Source organism: Myxine glutinosa, chromosome 3 (genome assembly GCF_964187855.1).
Source record: "Myxine glutinosa chromosome 3, kmMyxGlut1.1, whole genome shotgun sequence".
NCBI classification, from domain to species: domain Eukaryota; kingdom Metazoa; phylum Chordata; class Myxini; order Myxiniformes; family Myxinidae; genus Myxine; species Myxine glutinosa.
The window spans coordinates 186,795,934-186,815,419 of NC_136263.1; the positions used below are offsets into that span (position 1 = coordinate 186,795,934).

Here is a 19,486-nt window from a genome sequence, read left to right on the forward strand (position 1 = left end):
TTGCCCCCTCCCTCCTAAACTACCCCCTCACCCCTCCCCGCCAAGACGCCCCCTCGCCCCTCCCCTCCTAGACTCCTGCCTCACCCCTCCCCTCCAAATCTCCCCCATATCCCATCCCTTTCAAATCCCTCCCCTTGTCCCTTCCCTCCCAAACTCCCCCCTCACCCCTCCCCTTCAAATCTCCCCACCCTCATTGCTTCTCAATTTCCCCCCGCTCACTCCCCCTCCTCAAAGCGTCCTCCCCGCTTCTTCCCCCTTCAAACTCTCACCTCCATCTCCCCCAACCTTCTGCCTCGCTCTTCCCCCTCCTCAAATAACACCTCATTGTGGCTCACCCAATCACCATCAAACCTTTTGTCCGCCCCATCCTTCCCTTTCTCCGAGCTATTCTGAAATCTCTGACACACCTTCAACAGCTCTCCCTACCTCTTCCACCTCTTCCACATCTTACCCTACCCCTCCTCCCCCCTGTTCTGTATCTGATGCTCCCCCTTCCTCTTCATTAACGGTATGGACCTCAAACATCCGGGGCCTTCGTTCAAACTTAACTGATCTCTCCATACAGGTTGCTTCTGTCAAACCAGACGTGATCTGCTTAACAGAAACTTTCCTCCTTTATGATGTCTCCGATTCCATAGTATCTCTCCCGGGCTACTCCCTCCTCCGGTATGATAGACCTGAGCCTCGTCCTGGAGGCGGGGTTGCTATCTTTATCAAAAACTCTCTTCCTCACTCGCCCTGCACTGCACTCTCTCCACCTCACCCCCAGGAATACCTCTGGCTACGGCTTCCCCTTCGCTCCCACCTCTTGTTCATATGTGTGTTGTACCGTCCACCAAACAGTGATGACTCCATCTACATCTCGCTGTCTGATGATATGGACCAACTTCTATCTACTCATCCCAACTCTCTCTTCCTCATATGTGGTGATTTCAACTGTCATCATGCCAGTTGGCTGGGTGTGGGTACCTCTCTCACCAGCCATGGCTCCTCAGCAAAGGACTTCTGCGACTCACTGGGACTGACACAATCTGTCAATTTCCCGACCCGGATCTCAGTCAACGGAACATCTTCTCTTCTGGACTTGGTTATGACTAACTTCCCTGAAAATGTCTGCTGCTCTTCTTCTGCTCCGATCGGATCATCTGATCATGTCCTTGTTAAAGTGGACATCTCTCTGACCATCCTCAGGGAGCCTGCTCAGCGTCGACGAGTCTGGCATTTCACTCAGGCCAACTGGCACGGTCTTCAAGCAGCCATCAATCATCTGGACTGGTCTCCCATCTCTACCACCTCTGACATCAACTCATCCTGGGAATTCTTCCAAAGTAAATTGCTCTCTCTCATGCACAGATTTATCCCATCTCGTCTTCAGTTGTCATACCCTTCCTCCCGTCCATGGTACACGGAATCTTGTGGTGAGGCTGTTGCCCAGAAACAACTTGCCTTCGTCTCCTGGAAAGCAAATCCAACGGAAGGAAATCTCATTTCCTTTCACAAAGCCCGAAACAAGTGTGTGTCCACCCTCAGGAGAGCCAGGAAACAATATCTCTCCGTTCTCAAGACCGAACTCTCTTATCTGTCTCCCTCTTCCAAATCCTGGTGGCGTCTGGTCAAATCCGTTTCTGGTGTTTGTTCCCCCTCCATCCCCTCCCTTACCTCAAACGGCTACACAGCTGACTCCGCACGTGAAAAAGCTGAATGCCTCAACTCTGTGTTTGCCTCTAAATCTTGTGTCCCAAACCCATCCCTCTCTGTACCCACCATACCCAGTCGTACCCTGCTGCTCCTGGACTCCGTGTCCTTTCCTCCTGACAAGGTGGAAAAGTTTCTGTCAACCCTCGACTCTGATTCTGCAACTGGACCCGACGGCATCAGCCCACGGGTCCTAAAATCCTGCTCTGCTGCTCTATCTCACCCTCTCTCTGTTCTCTTCACCCTCTCTTTTGCTCAAGGTCAACTGCCATCTGCTTGGAAATCAGCCAACATCACCGCTTTGCACAAAAAAGGTGCAAAAACAGATCCTAGCAACTACAGACCAATCAGCCTTCTCCCAATTATCAGCAAAGTCATGGAATCCATCATTGCTTCTGATATGAAATCTTTCCTCTTCTCCAATGGCTTGATCTCTGATCATCAATTTGGTTTCAGACCAGGTCACTCTACTCTGGACATGCTGCTTCTGCTGTCTCAACAATGGATGGAGGTCCTCAATGCCAAACAGGAAATTAGAGCTGTCTCCCTCGACATATCACGTGCCTTCGACACGGTCTGGCACCCCGCTCTGCTCACCAAACTCTCCTCCTTTGGTATCCATGGAAATCTCCACGCATGGCTGGCGGACTTCCTCTCTAGTCGTCGTCAACGTGTGGCCCTGAATGGGTTTCTCTCATCTCCTCTTCCTGTTCAGGCTGGAGTTCCCCAAGGCAGTGTTCTGGGCCCCGTGCTTTTTCTGGTCTTCATCAATGATCTCTCTGACTCTCTCGAAAATCCTCTCTATCTCTTTGCTGATGACTCCACTCTCTGCCGCTCCATTCCTCTTCCCTCAGATCGGCAGTCTGCTGCCTCCTCACTCTCTGAAGACCTGGACAAAATCACAGACTGGTCAAACAAGTGGAACATGTCTTTCAATCCTGACAAATCTCACACTCTTACTATGTCTCTCCGAAAAGATCGACTGGACAACCCTCCCATCTACTTTCTCAACAATCCTCTCCAAGAAGTTCTGTCGCTCAAGATTTTGGGTCTCACTATCTGCCATGATCTTTCTTGGGAAAACCACATTTCCAAGCTGGCCTCCAAAGCCAGTCGCCGACTGGGCATCCTCCGTCGTGCGAAGTCCTTCCTCGGCACACCTGAGCTCCTCACCACATACAAGGCTTTCATCCGCAGCTCAATGGAATACTGTTCTCCCCTATGGGCCGGTGCTCCTGCCTCACACCTAGCTCGGCTTCACGCTGTTGAAACCAAAGCTTTCAGAATTATTGGAATCTCCCGCGATGAAGCTATCTCTGAGGGCCTTTCACTCACTCACCGCAGGCAGGTAGGTGGTCTTTCTGTCTTCTACCGACTCCTCTCCGGCCTTGCACCCCCAGCTCTCTCTGTGCTCTGTCCCCCAAATATTCCTACAGGTCGCACAAGATCTGCCAGCAACCCTCTGATGGTTAAACTGCCGAAATCTCGGCTCTCCGCTCACCTTCACTCTTTCATTCCTCTTTTCTCCCGCCTCTGGAACAAACTCCCTCACTCCCTTCAATCCCACTCCTCCCTCCAGGTCTTTAAAACAGCTGTTCACCACCATCTCTTATCTTCCCCCATCCAAAACCTTGATCTTTTCTACCCCCGCTAATTCACCCCAGATCCACCTTGTTTGAAATTCCAACTTCTTTCCTGGAAGTCCTGGCAGTGTCCATATGTTTTATACCTCTCCCACTGCCCCCTTCCCACGCCCCCCCCCCCCCAAAACCCTCGCCCTCTCTCAGATCTCTCGATGTCTCCATGTCTCTCGGTCGCTGCTCTCAAATGTTGTGTTTGTGTCCTTATCCCTCTCTCCCCATCTTGTCTACCGCTCCCTATGTTATATGTTTTATGTGTCGGTTTGTCTTTCTGTGTGATTAATGTTCGCTCTTTCACGAGCCTCGATATTGTATACAAAAAAAAAAAAAAAAAAAAAAAAAAAAAAAAGCGCGGGTCAACAGGATGAAAAGTGACGATTTTTCAGATGAAAATTGATTTTAGAAGTTTGATCGAGTTGACCTTTGACCTTTTAATATATGGTTTCCTAATTCAGTGAGGCACCATGCAAATGCTGTTAATTTTTCAAGTCAATCAGATGAAAATTGATGATTCTTCAGATGAAAATTGATGCTTTTTCAGATGAAAATTGATGATTTTAGAAGTTTGACCTTGAGTTGCCCTTTTTCTTTTTTTTGATATTTTGACCTTTGAATATCTCAACCTTTTTTTGACCTTTGACCTTCAAATTAGTTGGTTTCCCAATTTAGTGACTCATATAAACTAGCGTGACTCGGCGCGCTCTGCGCGTCTCACCACACATCGTTTCAGAGGGATAGGCATCTATGACAATTTTGGTGTCTTCAGGGTCATTTGGGTATTCTGGATCCTCTGGGCCTTGAGGGGTCTTTTGTTTCCTCTGGGTCTTTAAGAGTATTTGGGGTATTTTGGTTCTTCGGGGTATTTTGGGTCTTTAGGGCGTTTTGGGTCTTCGTGGTCTTTTCGGTATTTTAGGTCATCGGGGTCATTTGGGTCTTCAGGGTCTTTTTGAGCCTCTGGGCCTTCAAGAGTATTTTGGGTCTTTAAGGGTATTTTTGGGTCTTCAGGGGTCTTGGTGGTCTTAAGGGTCTTGGGGAATTAAAGGGTCGTCAAAGGTCTGAGGGGTCTCAGCAGTCTAAACGTAATTAAGAGGGTGTTAATTTTATTTGAAGAAGACGTTTTCTTTGCATATAAACAAACAAACATACTTGGCGACATAACCATATACGTTTGCTCTATTATAATAAGATGCTGTTCAATTTTCAAGTCAATCTGATGAAAAATGGTGATTTCAGAAATTTGACCTCCAGATGACCTTTGACCTCAAAATCAATCGGCTTCTCAATTGTGACGACCTCTACAACTTGGTGAAGTTTCATGACAATAGGTTTGGAATTGTGACCTGCAGGCGAGTGACAGACAGAATGACAAACGCAACCGACCAATATACAGTACTTGAAAAATCTTCGATTTTGCAAGTAATAAATAACATATCCTACAGCGCGTGGCATTGGTGGGGGAGCCTTCGGCGGCCAGTGATACCACCGTGCAGCACATAGAGACCGTAATGGGAGGGAGAGGTGTACAATAATTGATTGATAAATTGCGCAATTAAAATAAATAAATAATAATTGAAAAATAATTGATTTATTGATCAATTGGCTAATAGCATATCTAAACCACCAATGTTTCATCCGAAGCTAACTTTTTGAAAATGAATTAGTCAATTAATTGACATAATTAAATATTTCATCAATTAATCGATTAAGAAATAATTAATCGATTAATTGATTAATCAATAAACCAAAAATATCCTTTAGAGCCAAATCGCTTGGTCACTGTCGTGTTCAAATATCAGCTTCCTCATTCAAAAGGTGCCTGAGATATTGCCCAGATGAGAAAGAAAAGAAAGTGATTAATAACGAAAACAAATAAATAATAATCATAAAATGATTAAATTATTAATGAATTGGCTAATAGCATATGAGGTACACAAAAAGTACCGCCATTATTCGGAGTTCGCCTCGGAATTGAAGACCGTCCGGCTATCCGTCCAAGGCTGGTGTTCATCGGCCAAGGACATGACAATACCCTGCGCTCGCGAAGCGAAAAGCAGGTATGGGCAATCGGTTGCGTACGTGTCAGCATTTATAAAATTCATTCTCTCAGGAGCCATTGGTCCGATTGACACGAAATGTTCACCACAGGAGCGCCTCCACCTGTCGAAGTTTAGTGATAATTATGATGTCATAGGTCACGTGGTGCAGGCAGCATCTTGGAAAAACTTTGCCCCTCTATAATCTCCAAAACCACTCCATGGAAAAAATTTAAAGATGGCTCATTGTCAAGTAATGCCCATGGGGAATAACATATGTTAATGATGATGTCATCGGTGCCTTCATTACGACATCATAATTCGACAAGTTATGCTTCATTCCATCAGTATGAATTTTTTTCTCTGCAACTGTTGGTCTGATGGACAATACATTTTCACCATCAGAGCAACTCCTCCTGTAGAATATTTTAATGATAATCATAACATCATAGGTCACATGGTACAGGTGCCATATTGTAAAAACCGAAAAATGTTGCACACCTCTATCTCTGAAACCGCTCCATGGAAAAAATTTAAACATGGCTCATTGTATAGAACTGCACTTGGGGAATAAGTGTCGTTAATGATGACATCATGAGTGCCTTAATTATGATGTCATAATTCGACAGGGACAACTCAGTTTGAAATTTATTGAGCGTAATCTCCACAACGTTTGGCGTCAGGAAGGGCATCCGGCCATAAAAACATTGCCTCAAAAAGAGAACCATGACAATTACAACTACATATGGGCAGGGTACAGCCCGAAGTGGAGATCGGTTTCTGAGGTTTGGGACATGGAATGTAGGGACAATGACAGGGAGATCAGGAGAAGTGGTGGAAGTATTGGTCAGAAGAAGAGTGGACATATGTTGTGTGCAAGAGACGAGATGGAAGGGAAGTGGTGTGAGAATGGTGAAGGAGGCAGGGACAGAAATACAAGTTTGTGTGGCAACGGTGCCTGGAGGGCGTGAATGGTGTTGGTGTCCTGTTTTCTGAGGAGTTTGTAGACAATGTGGTGAGTGTGACTAGAGTGAGTGATAGGTTGATGATGGTGAAAATGATGATTGGAAAGCTCTTGGTGAACGTCATCTCGGGATAAGCTCCGCAGGTTGGTCGGAGCGATGAAGAGAAGGACAAGTTCTCGTGTGCGATAGAGAAGCTGATGGAAAACGTGAAAGATGAGGAAGTTGTTGTGGTAGGAGGAGACCTAAATGGACATGTGGGAAGGAGTATGGATGTTTTTGAGGGAGTTCATGGGGGTTACGGATATGGTGTGAAAAATAGAGAAGGTGAAAGGATTTTTGAGTTTGCTGATGGAGCTGATTTGTAATACTCAGTTCCAGAAAGAGGATAATAAGATTGTTACATACACGTCAGGTGGGTCGACGACAACCGTTGACGACCTGAAGGTGCGTAGGCGAGATAGGGGGCACCTCCGGGACACAAAGGTGATCCCGGGGGAGGAGGCTGTTTCACAGCACCACTTGGTTGTCTGCGACATAAGGGTGAAAGGTGCGAGGAGAGCTCGGCGGGTGAAGTACCAACCGAGAATGAAGGTGTGGAGGTTGAAAGAGGTGACAGTAAGGGAGGAATTAAAAGAGGCTGAGTAGGGTAGAGGATGATGTGGTTGAGCTTGAAAGTGGTTGGATGTCAATGAAAGCTAGTCTGTTGGGAGCCGTTGGTGAGGTATGTGGATGGACAAAAGGACCACCGAGGCACTCGGAAACATGGTGGTGGGATGATGAAGTTGGAAAGAGGATTGATGAGAAGAGGAAGCAGTTCAAGGAGTGGCAGAAGGCGAAAGGTACGGGAGCAGAAACAGCAGAGCATGAAAGTTATAAGGCAGCCAAGAAGGCTGCAAAGAAAGAGGTAGCAAAGGCGCAGGACGCATGTAGGAAAATGTTCGGAGAACGCTTGGATTCGGAAGAGGGTCAGAGAGCAGTATTCAGGATTGCAAAGCAGATAGCGAAAGAGAGGTGTGATGTGATGGGGGTGAGTTGCTTGAAGGATGAAGTGGGACAAATCGTTGTGGACCCAGATGGAATTAAAGGAAGATGGAAAAGATATATGGAAATGCTGTTGAATACAGAGAATGAATGGGATGGTAACATAGAGAGTAACCCAGTTTTCAGACCGGCAGAGAAGATAACTGAGAAGGAAATTGAGGAAACGATAAAAGCAATGAAGAGTAGAAAAGCGGGAGGGCCGACGGGAGTTGTGGGATATATGTTGAAGGCAGCAGGAAATTGGGGTGTGAAGAGAATGACAGAGATCTGTAATCTGGTGGTGAAAGCAGGCCGCATTCCAGTGGATTGGGAACTGAGTACCCTCGTCCTTCTATACAAGGGGAAAGGTGACCCTCTGGAGTGTGGCTCGTACCAAGCAATAAAGTTATTGGAGCATGGAATGAAGGTATTGGAAAGGGTGTTGGAGAGGAGGATAAGGAAGAAAGTGAAGATCGACGAAATGCAGTTTGGATTTATGCCAGGAAGAGGAACGACAGACGCGCTTTTTATTGTGAGACAGTTGCAGGAGAAGTACATGGAGAAGAGGAAGAAGTTGTTTCTTGGGTTTGTTGATCTGGAGAAAGCATTCGATAGGGTTCACACAAAGTATTGACATGGGCATTGAGGAAGTTAGCAGTAGAGGAATGGTTGATCAGAGTAGTGATGGCAATGTACAAAACAGCGCGCACAGCTGTAAGGACAAAGGACGGGAACAGTGGTGAGTTTGAGGTGAAGGTGGGAGTGCATCAGGGGTCAGTACTAAGTCCACTACTATTTGTAGCTGTGATGGAGGTGCTGGCTCAGAACGTAAAGGAGGGTTTACCGTGGGAGTTGTTGTATGCAGATGATCTGGTGTTGATTGCGGAAAGTATGGATGGACTGAAGGAAAAGATGAACAAGTGGAAGGAATGTATGGAGACAAAAGGTCTGAAGGTGAATATCGGAAAGACGAAGGTGATGGCAAGTGGTAAAGCATGTGGTGAGGTGGAAAGAACTGGGAAGTGGCCCTGTGCTGTGTGCAGGAAGGGTGTCGGAGTGAACTCCATTCAATGTCCAATGTGCGCTGAGTGGGTTCATCAAAAATGTAGTGGTCTGAGAGGGTCATTAACCAGTGTGGCAGCCACATCAAATGTAAGGTGTGCACAGAGGGAGCTGCAGATGGAGGAAATGTTGAGTTGGATCTTGGAGACGGCGTGAAGCTGGAAGGTGTGAAAACATTTTGCTACCTCGGAGACATGCTGAATGGAGAAGGTGGATCAGACTCGGCAACGGTTGCTAGAGTGAGATGTGCATGGAAGAAGTTTCGGGAACTGAGTGGCGTGCTGATGATGAGGGGAGTGTCGTTGAAGCTGAAGGGAAAGGTGTATGCTGCATGTGTGAGAAGTGTTATGATTTATGGGAGCGAGACATGGGTAATGAACGTAGAGCAGCAACGAAGGTTGGAAAGGGTGGAAATGCGAATGGTTCGATGGATGTGCAGAGTATCGTTGAGAGAGAGGAAGACAAATGATGAATTGCGAAAGATGCTGGGATGCTGTTTGACAATGCTGTTTGTCATGGAGTTGTGGCTTTACGAAATTACGGCATGAACCAGCGTGCTATTGCTCGGCAGTATGGCATCACTCAAGGTCAGGTGTCAAAGATACTGAAACGAAATGCTGAGACTGGTGTCCCTACTCCAATATCGAGGCCAGGACGTCCCCGCAGAACCACAAGGAGGGATGATCGCCAGCTGCACCGGTTAGTCCGCAATGGCCGTACCAAGTCAGCTAATCGGCTTAGGGCTGAGTGGCAGCAACTGACAAATGTGCCTGTATCCAGAAGGCTAGTCAACCAACGACTGGTTCAAGCAGGCTATCGTGCCAGGCGTCCCCTGAGAAAGCCACGCCTGACCAGACAACACCGCCAGCGCCGATTGCAGTGGGCCAGAGAGCACCATCAATGGCAGCCAGGACACTGGAATCACGTGATCTTCAGTGACGAGTCGAGATTTCTGGTCTGTCGTCAAGATGGCCGCATCCGAGTGCGCAGGCAAGTGCATGAAGCCTACAACAAAGATTGTATAGTGCCAAGAGTCCAAGCTGGAGGTGGTGGGGTGACCGTTTGGGCTGCTTTTCATGCAGGGGGCAAAACTGACCTGGTTGTTCTGAATGGAAACCTGAACCAGTTAAAGTACAGGGCCATTCTGGAAGAAACATTGGTTCCATTTGATCGTCCAGCCTTTCAAGGAAACTTTGTCTTCCAAAATGACAATGCACGGCCTCATCGTGCTCGCATGATCCAACACTTTCTTGCTGACCGTGGTATCGAGCATATGGAGTGGCCTGCCATGTCCCCGGATATGAATCCGATAGAGAACTTGTGGGCAGAATTAACGTGTCAAATCGACCACTTGGACCAGCAGCCGACCTCTGTGCGTGAATTGCAGCAGGCTATTGTCACTGCATGGCAAGCGATTCCTGTCCAAACCTTGTCAAATCTCATTAACAGCATGCCTCAACGTGTACGTGCTCTCCTGAATGCTCGTGGGGGTTACACGAAGTACTGAACTGTAATTTTACTGTCCGTAATCCCAGTCATAATTTAACTTTTGTTTATGTTAAAAAAAAATTTGGCTAATGTGTAAAATAAACAGATACTTCTGGAAAACGTACAGAAGTTTAACACAGTAGTGTCCACGAATTGAGTTCGATATCAGTTTACATCACTTTCAAGGATCAATTTATTTGTTTCGAAATGTCAAATGTGGTTTTTGTTTCTTTTAAAGGTCACATTAACAAAATCTCGAATAATTTCAACATAATTCCAATGAACTTTTGGTTCTAAGACATCTTGAAAAGTAAGTTCACCCCCACAAAAAAAATATTCCATATTAAATGCCAAGTCTGTATATACTCCTGATGCCTATTAGTGTACATGAATGATGGCTGTTATGTATTCTTCCTTAGATGCTGTTTGAGATCGATTCAGATTAAACTCGGATCGAGAAAGCGGTTGTGAGACTGATTTTACAACACTTAATCTGAATCGTCTCCTGTCACCGTTCGAGATGAACAAGCTTCTGCAACTACCTACTTTCAGTGGGGATCCTCAAGCTGATAACCCGGGCCAGCTTACACATTGGTTATGTTTGCTCGAAAGTTACATGGAGACGTATGCTGACATTACGGACGCGCAGAAACTCTATGTTCTCAACTGTCACGTGACCAACACCATCCACGAGGACATCTCACATTGTCCCACGTATGCGACATCGGTGGCGGCGCTTCGGAGTATCTACATCAAGCCTCGAAGCGTGGTCTATACCCGATACAAGCTCGCTACTCGGAGGCAAGACCCCCTCGGAATCGCTTGCGCAATTTCTTCAAGAACTACGTCGGCTGGGAAAGGAATGTGCACATCAGGTTCGAACTCATGAACAAATGTGCGCCGATCTTATGCGGGACTCCTTTGTGTCCGGGCTTCATACACCTTCGATCAGTCAACGTTTGCTTGAGAAACACACCCTGACCCTACAAGACGCGTATGATCAGGCGTGAGTACTACAGTTGGCACAGGCTCAATCCGAGTTGTATGGTCGACCTTATGTAACTGCCGGACTCACTGTGGAGAAACGTCCAGAGATTTCCTCTACCATAGAGCGTGAGGTTGCTGATACCCCTATGGAGCCGAGCCAGCCAGCCAGAAGTCCTCGGAGCCGAAGGTACGAGTCTGGCGGCGACCGCCTCTTTCGCAGGCAATACCAAGTGCTATTTTTGTGGCAATCGGAGGCACCCTCGAGCCACATGTCCAGCACGGGACGCGACGTGCCACACGTGTGCCAGGAAAGGTCATTTTGCGAAGGTTTGCCGTGCCTCGAGAGGGCGGCGTTCGACTCTGGCTGGGATCACCACGACGCGTGAGGCCCGACCCGGGCCTATAGAAGTCCCGGCACTGTCCAGACCGCATGGTTTGGCGAGCGCTGTGGTACCGGTGTTGGTCGAAGGTCAGTCTGCTAACGCTCTTGTGGACACAGGGTCGACGGAGAGCTACGTAGACATGGCCCTTGTACGACGGCACAGATGGCCGGTTTTTGGGACCTCACGAAGAATTTTCATGGCTTCGCAGTCGCTCTGGATGTGCACCAAAGAGGAGAAATGCCGAGTCAAGTTAGTGGTTAGTGGCACGATGTATCCGGATGTTTGTTTAATGATTTTGTCTACTCTATGTGCCGACGTACTGTTGGGACATGATTTTCTTAATCGGCATGGACGTCTGGAGATGACGTTTAATGGGGAAACTACACTCTCTGTGTGTGCTTTGACCGGAATGTCTATGGAGCCGCTGTCACTATTCCCGAGTCTAACCTCTGACTGCACGCCGGTCGCGGTCAAATCGAGACGACACTCACGGGCCGACGAGCAATTCATCGCTGAGGAAACTAGTCGGCTTTTAAAGGAGGGGATTATTGAACTGAGCCGATCACCCTAGCGGGCTCAAGTATTGGTGGTCCAAAATGAAAATCATCGTAAGCGTATGGTAATCAATTATTCACAAATTATAAATAGATTCACGCAGCTGGACGCGTACCCGCTTCCCGGCCTAGACTCGCTAGTTCGACAGGTTGCTCAATACGCTGTCTATAGTATGCTCGATTTGCGTAGCACGTATCATCAGGTACCCATCCGCGAGGCAGATAAACTCTTTACGGGGTTCGAGTCGGGACAACGGTTGTATCAATTCACGTATTTGCCCGTAACCAACAGCGTTGCATGCCTTCAAATAGCGATTGATGACATAATTGCCAAGGAGCAATTAAAGGATGTCTTTGTGTACCTTGATAATCTCACAGTGTGTGGATGAGACCAAGTGGACCACGACGCTAATCTGCGGCGGTTTTTACAGGTCGCGCGACAATATAATCTAACCTTCAACGAGGACAAATGTTGCTACTCAGCGAGGACGATTGATCTTTTAGGGTACAGGGTGACCCAACGGAAGATAACACCCGACAAAGAGCGCCTGCGACCCTTGCTAGACATGGCGGCGCCGCGTGATCGTGCGTCCTTGAGACGGGCTCTAGGCTTGTTTGCACATTATTCTCGCTGGGTCCAGAATTACTCCGAGAAGCTCCGGCCACTTGTTGATTGCAAAACATTCCTGATGACCGAGGCAGCGAAGGCCGCCTTTCAAAGGCTGAAGGTAGACATAGCTAGCGCGGCTGTGACCTCAGTGGACGAGAACATACCCTTTGTTTTGGAAACAGACGCGTCCGACTGTGCCATTGCGGCGACCCTGACCCAAGGGGGGCAACCGATCGCCTTCTTCTCTCGCACCCTCACAGATAGCGAGAGACGCCATTCTGCTGTCGAGAAAGAAGCCTATGCCGTGATAGAAGCAATAAGACGTTGGAGGCCGTATTTGCTTGGCCAGAAGTTCGAAGTAATTACCGATCAACAGAGCGTTGCGTTTATGTATGACACGCGACATGCACAGCGCATTAAAAACGAAAAGATAACTCGTTGACACATCGAATTGGCTGACTACAGTTTCACGATCACATATCGCCCGGGGTGGGAGAATTTAGCTGCGGATACATTGTCTCGGCCCGGAGTGTGCACGGGCCTCACCACAGGCGAGGATCTCCACAAACTTCATGAATCGCTATGCCACCCGGGTGTGACGTGATTGGTGCATGTCATGGGCAGCCAGAACTTGCCCTACTCCATGGAGGACGTTCGTCGTTTGTGTCGAGCGTGTCCCGTTTGCGCGGAGCTGAAACCGCACTTCTACAAACCGGAAATGGGGACTTTGATTCAAGCTATGGACTTCAAAGGGCCTTTGCCAGCGTCCGGCTCGCATCATTATCTTCTTACAATCATCGACAAGTACTCCCGATTTCCGTTCGTGTTTCCGTGTAACGACATGACCTCCGGGTCGGTTCTTCGCTGCTTGAGGCTATTGTTCGTGATGTTCGGTTATCCTGCTTTCATTCATACTGATAGGGGCACTGTCCATGTCTCACGAAGTCCGGGCCTTTCTGTTGCATCGGAATATTGCTTCCAGCTGCACTACCCCTTATCGGCCGCAAGGAAATGGCCAAATTGAGCGTTTTAACGGGATCATATGGAGGGCCGTTACCCTCGGGCTCAAGGCCCGGGGGTTGGGACCGGATGAGTGGACTTGGGTGTTTCCTGAGGCTCTACATGCTATTTGGTCCCTATTGTGCACCGCTACAAATGAGACTCCTGACGACCGTATGTTTCGCTACGAGCGTCGTACAGGTAGCGGGCAGTCATTGCCCGCTTGGTTCTCCGAACCCGGGCCGGCCTATCTCAAATGAGCCGTGCGTCCGAGCAAATACGATCCGCTCGTCGACAAGGTACAAATAATTCAGGCTAATCCTGATTACGCTCGGGTTACAATGCCGGACGGCCATGAAACTACTGTGTCGGTGTATCATCTCGCTCCTTGCGGGGAATCCGACGAGTCCGAGTCCAGTATGGTGGTTCCGTTGTCCGAGTCTCCGTCTTCTTCCAGGTCACCTGACCCGGACGGAGCCATGATACCGATCCGGTCGCCTGAACTGACTAGAGCGTCGACTGAGGAAGACCTGGGTACACCCACTGACAGCTCAGATGTATATAGAACCTGCATGGGGAGAGAGCCGTCATCCGGAGTGCTTTGGGTGGTAGTAACTCCTTGATAGGTGTTCTTTGGTGTTTTTTTGGTATACTGCTATAATTGATTGCTGATTCGTACTATGTGTATTCTGCTAAAATGGCTTGCTTGCAAAGTTTTTGCTCTCTGGGAGGATTGCAGTGAAACGTAGGAACTCTTAAGTCATAAGTTATAACCCAGCTGAAGTAACATATTGTTGCGGATATGAGGATTGCATTTTTTTGATTGTGTTGTATTATATTGGAAATGGTGATGAACATTGTTTGAATATGGCCCCTCCTGCCTCCAGAGTTGTGTAAAGGTAAAAAGGGCGTCCCGGTAGTTATTCCATGAAACACCACATTGAAGGACACGATAAAACCCTTGTTCAGTAGCTTATATCTTATTATGTGTCTTAGAGTAAGGCCTTGTCTTCCATTAGAATGACACTCCATTGCACCGAATCAATTAAGAATAGCTCCCCTTCAATAATTCCATTTCCCAGCCAAACTCTCCATCTGTGGGTAAAGCAGTTCACAAGCGTGGGGTGCACACCCTCTCATTTCGCTGCGATAGCGAATATGTGCTCCGTGCTCTGTTTGAACAGGAGGGGCGGGGGCGCCAGGGAGAGGCAAGCCCGTGGCTCGCCACGAGGGGCGTGCCGTCGGCGCCATGCCCAAATAAGGAGACAAGCCCGTGGGATTACCATACAAGGTCACGAAACAGAGCACGGGGGGGGGGGGGGGGAGGGCGGTACCAAAACCGAAGAGGGCGTGTCAGACCCGCGCTGAAGGTTTGAAGAGAAGGGTGCGACGATCGCTGGGACAAGCTACACCAGAGATACGGCAGATGAGTCCAGGTGCGTAAGAGGGTCGGCAGTCCACCGGGAGAGAGTTCAGAGTTGCACTGGAGTTGCGTGAGAGATACGAAAAGCCTTTGACAAAGAGCCGCTTCAACCAGCCCCGTTTCAACCAGCCAAGTGACCCTGCCGGCGTACGCTGTAAAGCCGAATACAAGGAGCTGCCGGCTCCTCGCTTCCCGCCCGGAGTGGACCTGCTCGCTGTGCCCTGTGATTCCACCTGCTCATCCCTCCAAACGATTCCTGCCCTTCCATCCATTTGCGTACGTGAGTTTGTTTTGTTTGTTCTGTCCATGGGTATTTAATTAAGCTTGTATAAGGAATTCACTGTGTCTCTAAAAAGCTTCTGTATATTATTTTCTTATCTTTCCTTCTCCTTGGTTATTTTGAGCCTGTAAATAGTAATAAATAGTAATCGTATTTCCAAACCTTTCTTTGCCTTCGTCTTCCTTTTCTTCACATCCGTCGTCTTTGTCTTTTCCCTATTGAGTAGCTGTGGTGCGATACGGCCAACGTCTGGGTGAATCGGGTGAATCGGGGAAACTGTTAGGTCGCGGAGCCTCCGCTCGGCAAACAACATCCATATCCGCGGACCGTAACAATATCTTGCCCACTGAAGTGCTCTTATAAATACCCATCTGCTGAAAGCGAGGGGCAGACCTGTGACCATTACGTGCTTACTTAGGATGGTGAGGAAATCATATTTGCATGGGGCTTGCTTAATTGTACCCGATATTATATATCTACTCCTGATGCCTATTAGTGTACATGAATGATGGCTGTTATGTATTCTTCCTTAGATGCTGTTTGAGATTGATTCAGATTAAACTCGGATCGAGAAAGCGGTTGTGAGACTCTGATTTTACAACACATATCATGAAGGAAGAGAAGGGGAAGCATCGGATACAGGACAGGGGAGGAGAGGGGTAAGGTAAGATGAGGAACTGGAGGAGAAGGTAGGGAGAGCTGTTGATAGCGTGTCAGAGATTTCAGAAGAGCTAGGAGAAAGGGAAGGATGAGGAGGACAAAAGGTTTGATGGTGATTGGGTGAGGCACAGTGAGGTGTTGTTAGAGGGGGGGGGGGGAGGAAGAGCGAGAAGGAAGGTTGGAGGAGATGGAGGTGAGAGTTGGAAGAGGGAGGAAGCAGGGAGGCTGCTTTGAGGAGTGAGGGGAGAGTTTCGGAGGGGAGGGGTGAGGGGGGAGTTTAGGAGGGGTGGGGCGAGGGAGGAGTTTAGGAGGGGTGGGGCAAGGGGGGAGATTTGAAAGGGATGGGCGAGGGGGAAGTTTAGGAGTGGAGGGGTGAGTTTGGATTTTCGAAAGTGTTGGACGATTAATGGAAAACTAACATTTATTGCAAAATGAGTTACTTGTGATTTTTGAGTCAGAGATCCGTTTGAAAACGTTGGAGGAGGGGTGGAATGCAGGTGAGTTTAGGGAATGTTGAAAGATAGAATTGGAAAGGTGTCTTTTGGCTGGAGAGGATCGAGTTATGAAGGAAGGAAGGGGGGAGGGGGGGAGGGGTGGGGAACAGGTGGGGTGAAACATGGTCGAAGAACCAACGGACACGAGCAAAGAAGGTTGTTTTTTTGGGCGGGGGGGGGGGGGGGAAATCGAGAACTAAACAAAGGGTAAGATGTTCGGGGAAGTATGGGGTGAAAAGAAAGACTGGAAAAAAAGTGAGATAATGAAAGTAAATGGACCACAAACGACCGCCGAGAGAAGACACACCGAGAGAAGACACGCAGAGAGAAGACACGCAGAGAGAAGACACGCAGAGAGAAGACACGCAGAGAGAAGACACGCAGAGAGAAGACACGCAGAGAGAAGACACGCAGAGAGAAGACACGCAGAGAGAAGACACGCAGAGAGAAGACACGCAGAGAGAAGACACGCAGAGAGAAGACACGCAGAGAGAAGACACGCAGAGAGAAGACACGCAGAGAGAAGACACGCAGAGAGAAGACACGCAGAGAGAAGACACGCAGAGAGAAGACACGCAGAGAGAAGACACGCAGAGAGAAGACACGCAGAGAGAAGACACGCAGAGAGAAGACACGCAGAGAGAAGACACACAGAGAGAAGACACACAGAGAGAAGACACACAGAGAGAAGACACACAGAGAGAAGACATGCAGAGAGAAGACACGCAAAGAGAAGACACGCAGAGAGAAGACACGGAGAGAAGACACACAGAGAGAAGACGACCGCTGAGAGAAGACGAGCCTCAAGGGACCAGGCCTGAAAAACGCGGCAGGAAGCAACCGACGATTATATACAGGCATGCACGATCCACACCGAGATCTTCCCAGAAACACACACTAGGCACACACACCATTAAAAAAAATACAGTTTTGACAAAAATACAAACGGTAACATATACTCAACTTTGATGGCGTGGAGAGCTTGGAAAACAGCCTCGTCGGCAAAACCGGAAGCGGAGGGCAAAACCGGCAGCGGAATTCATTTTATTTATCGACACCTTCATAATAAAATAGGACACTAAAACAAATTTCTTTAAAATAAATAAATAAATTTCAAATAAATAAATAAAGAAATGAAAATATTTATTTCGGAGAAAGTTATTTTACCTGCAGCTTGCGAATCTCTTTTGCATATAGCTGCAGCAGGTGTTCCATGTTGCGAATTTGCTGTTTTGAACCCGTTTTCGTTGCACTGTTGCTTTCGGGCTGTCCAGTCAATGGTTCAACATTTCCTGAAGTCTGTGGTTCACCAACACCAACATCCGTGACTTCATCATGATCCTCAAAGCATAAACGCTTCCTCGACTCTACAGTGCTTTCAGACGTTGCAATTTGGTTGGCTGACTCCAATGGGGCATTTTGGTTATCTGAAAAGATCAAGATGTCATCATTGTTAAAATGGTCACAATCAAACTCTTCAATCACCATGGTGTTTGTCAGTACACATTCAAGAAACATGTCAGTAAATTCCATTTTCATAACGAGCTTCAAGCGGGAAGACAATAATCTCATCAAAAGTGTGATATCACACAGTAATCACCAGTTTTTATTAAATATTTAGCTTTCTACATGATCAATTCTCACAACCTGTTTTATTAGGGTTTTTTTGAATATTAACTATACATTTCAGATTTTGCAGCAAAATATATTGTTATGTCGGTGGGGTAGAGCATATATAGATCCAGGTAGATCTGCATAGGTAGGTGCTTCGACTGTCGTGATCGGGAACCTCACCTGTAATAAGTTCTGTCTAGCCCGAATGTCAGATTAAGGTGTATCTTCGTCCCCATTACGAGGAATGGGGCATGTTAAGTAGTTGTGGAGATTATGTTAATTCTCTTGTACGTCGTTCCCTCTGTGATAACTCCATTGTCTCAAATGGCAACGCACATAGACACGAGTTAGGAATCCCACCATTAAAAGCACCACACATAGCAAATAATAATAATAAAACCTGACCGGAAGAACAGCCAGGAAGCGGCCGCACATTACTACACCATGGCGATGAAACATCGAGCAGGCAGGCAATAGACACGCTCAGAGTGGCAGCAATTGGCCAAGGAAAAGGGCGAGTAAGAAGCAGCTCGCCGATTTGCGGAGTGGGAGAGGACTGGTGATTGGCCAGGGGAAGGGCTGGTGACGTCAGACGAGCCAGACCACGAACCGCGAGCCGACATTTTCCTTCTTGTTGTTCTGGATGATCACAGATGGTCATGACCGACATTTTCTCTCTCGCTTCTTCTCGTTCTTGGACCTCCTTCTCTCGTTCTCTTCTCGCTTCTGCTTTTCTGATTCTGGACACCAGAGCGAACGGTCGCACTTTTAGTCTAGTAGGAAGACTAGGTCCCCCTGCACCCCCCCGGAGATATACTTCTAATCAGTGTTTCTAGATTGGAAAAAATGTGTAGAAAATGACTAGCTATGGCCCCAAGCTGAAAAAATGTCCCACATACCATTTTTATGCAAATTACTGCTGCCATTATCAAAAAAACGATTTTTGACATATCTCAGCCAATATTGCAGATAATTGAAAAATGAAGGTGTCTAGACCCATGTTTTGAAGGGCATAGATCATGATAGAACTATTCATAACATGATTACATGTGTCTATGGTATACTAGTATGCATATTAATGCTGTAATTACAAAATAATCAGTTTTACAAATGATAAGGATACGTTAATACTGCAGATAACTTAACATGGTACATAAGGGGTCTAAACCCAGGTATTTTCAAGGTTAAATGTCAACAAGATGCTCCTGAGTCTTGCATAGGGGCGGGACATTGGCAGTAACATTGGTACCACTCAACTTTTCTTCCCACCATTGACTTTGTATTGCGAGAGATTTTCACTTGCTTATTTAAAGGTTTCTCACCCAGCCCACGTAAAATCTACCAACTCCTGCTGTTAACTCCCAAACATATTTTTTTATGTTATCCAATCACAGTGCAGAAATGACAGACTAGAGATCCAAATTAGTGCTGCTATAGCTGCCATTTTACATTTCCATCCATGTAACATGCGCGCTCGCGCGCTCGTATCAATTGGTAACGTTGATGTTATTGAATACCTCAGTTGAAAGTTCAGTCTTCCATTCCATCTGTGTGTTGTTCTTGGTATTCATCCTCCAAT

General features: G+C 47.4%; 1 protein-coding gene across 2 annotated transcripts in view; it reads right to left on the reverse strand.

Moving 5' to 3' along the window:
• The window catches only part of LOC137422978 (uncharacterized), a 244,669-nt gene that overhangs the window by 93,446 nt on the left and 131,737 nt on the right, over positions 1–19,486 (reverse strand). For both annotated transcript variants that reach the window (XM_078774865.1, XM_078774864.1), the window contains exon 4: positions 17,461–17,720. In XM_078774865.1, coding sequence (XP_078630991.1) covers positions 17,461–17,720 — 260 coding nt within the window. The remainder of the gene's footprint in view (positions 1–17,460; positions 17,721–19,486) is intronic.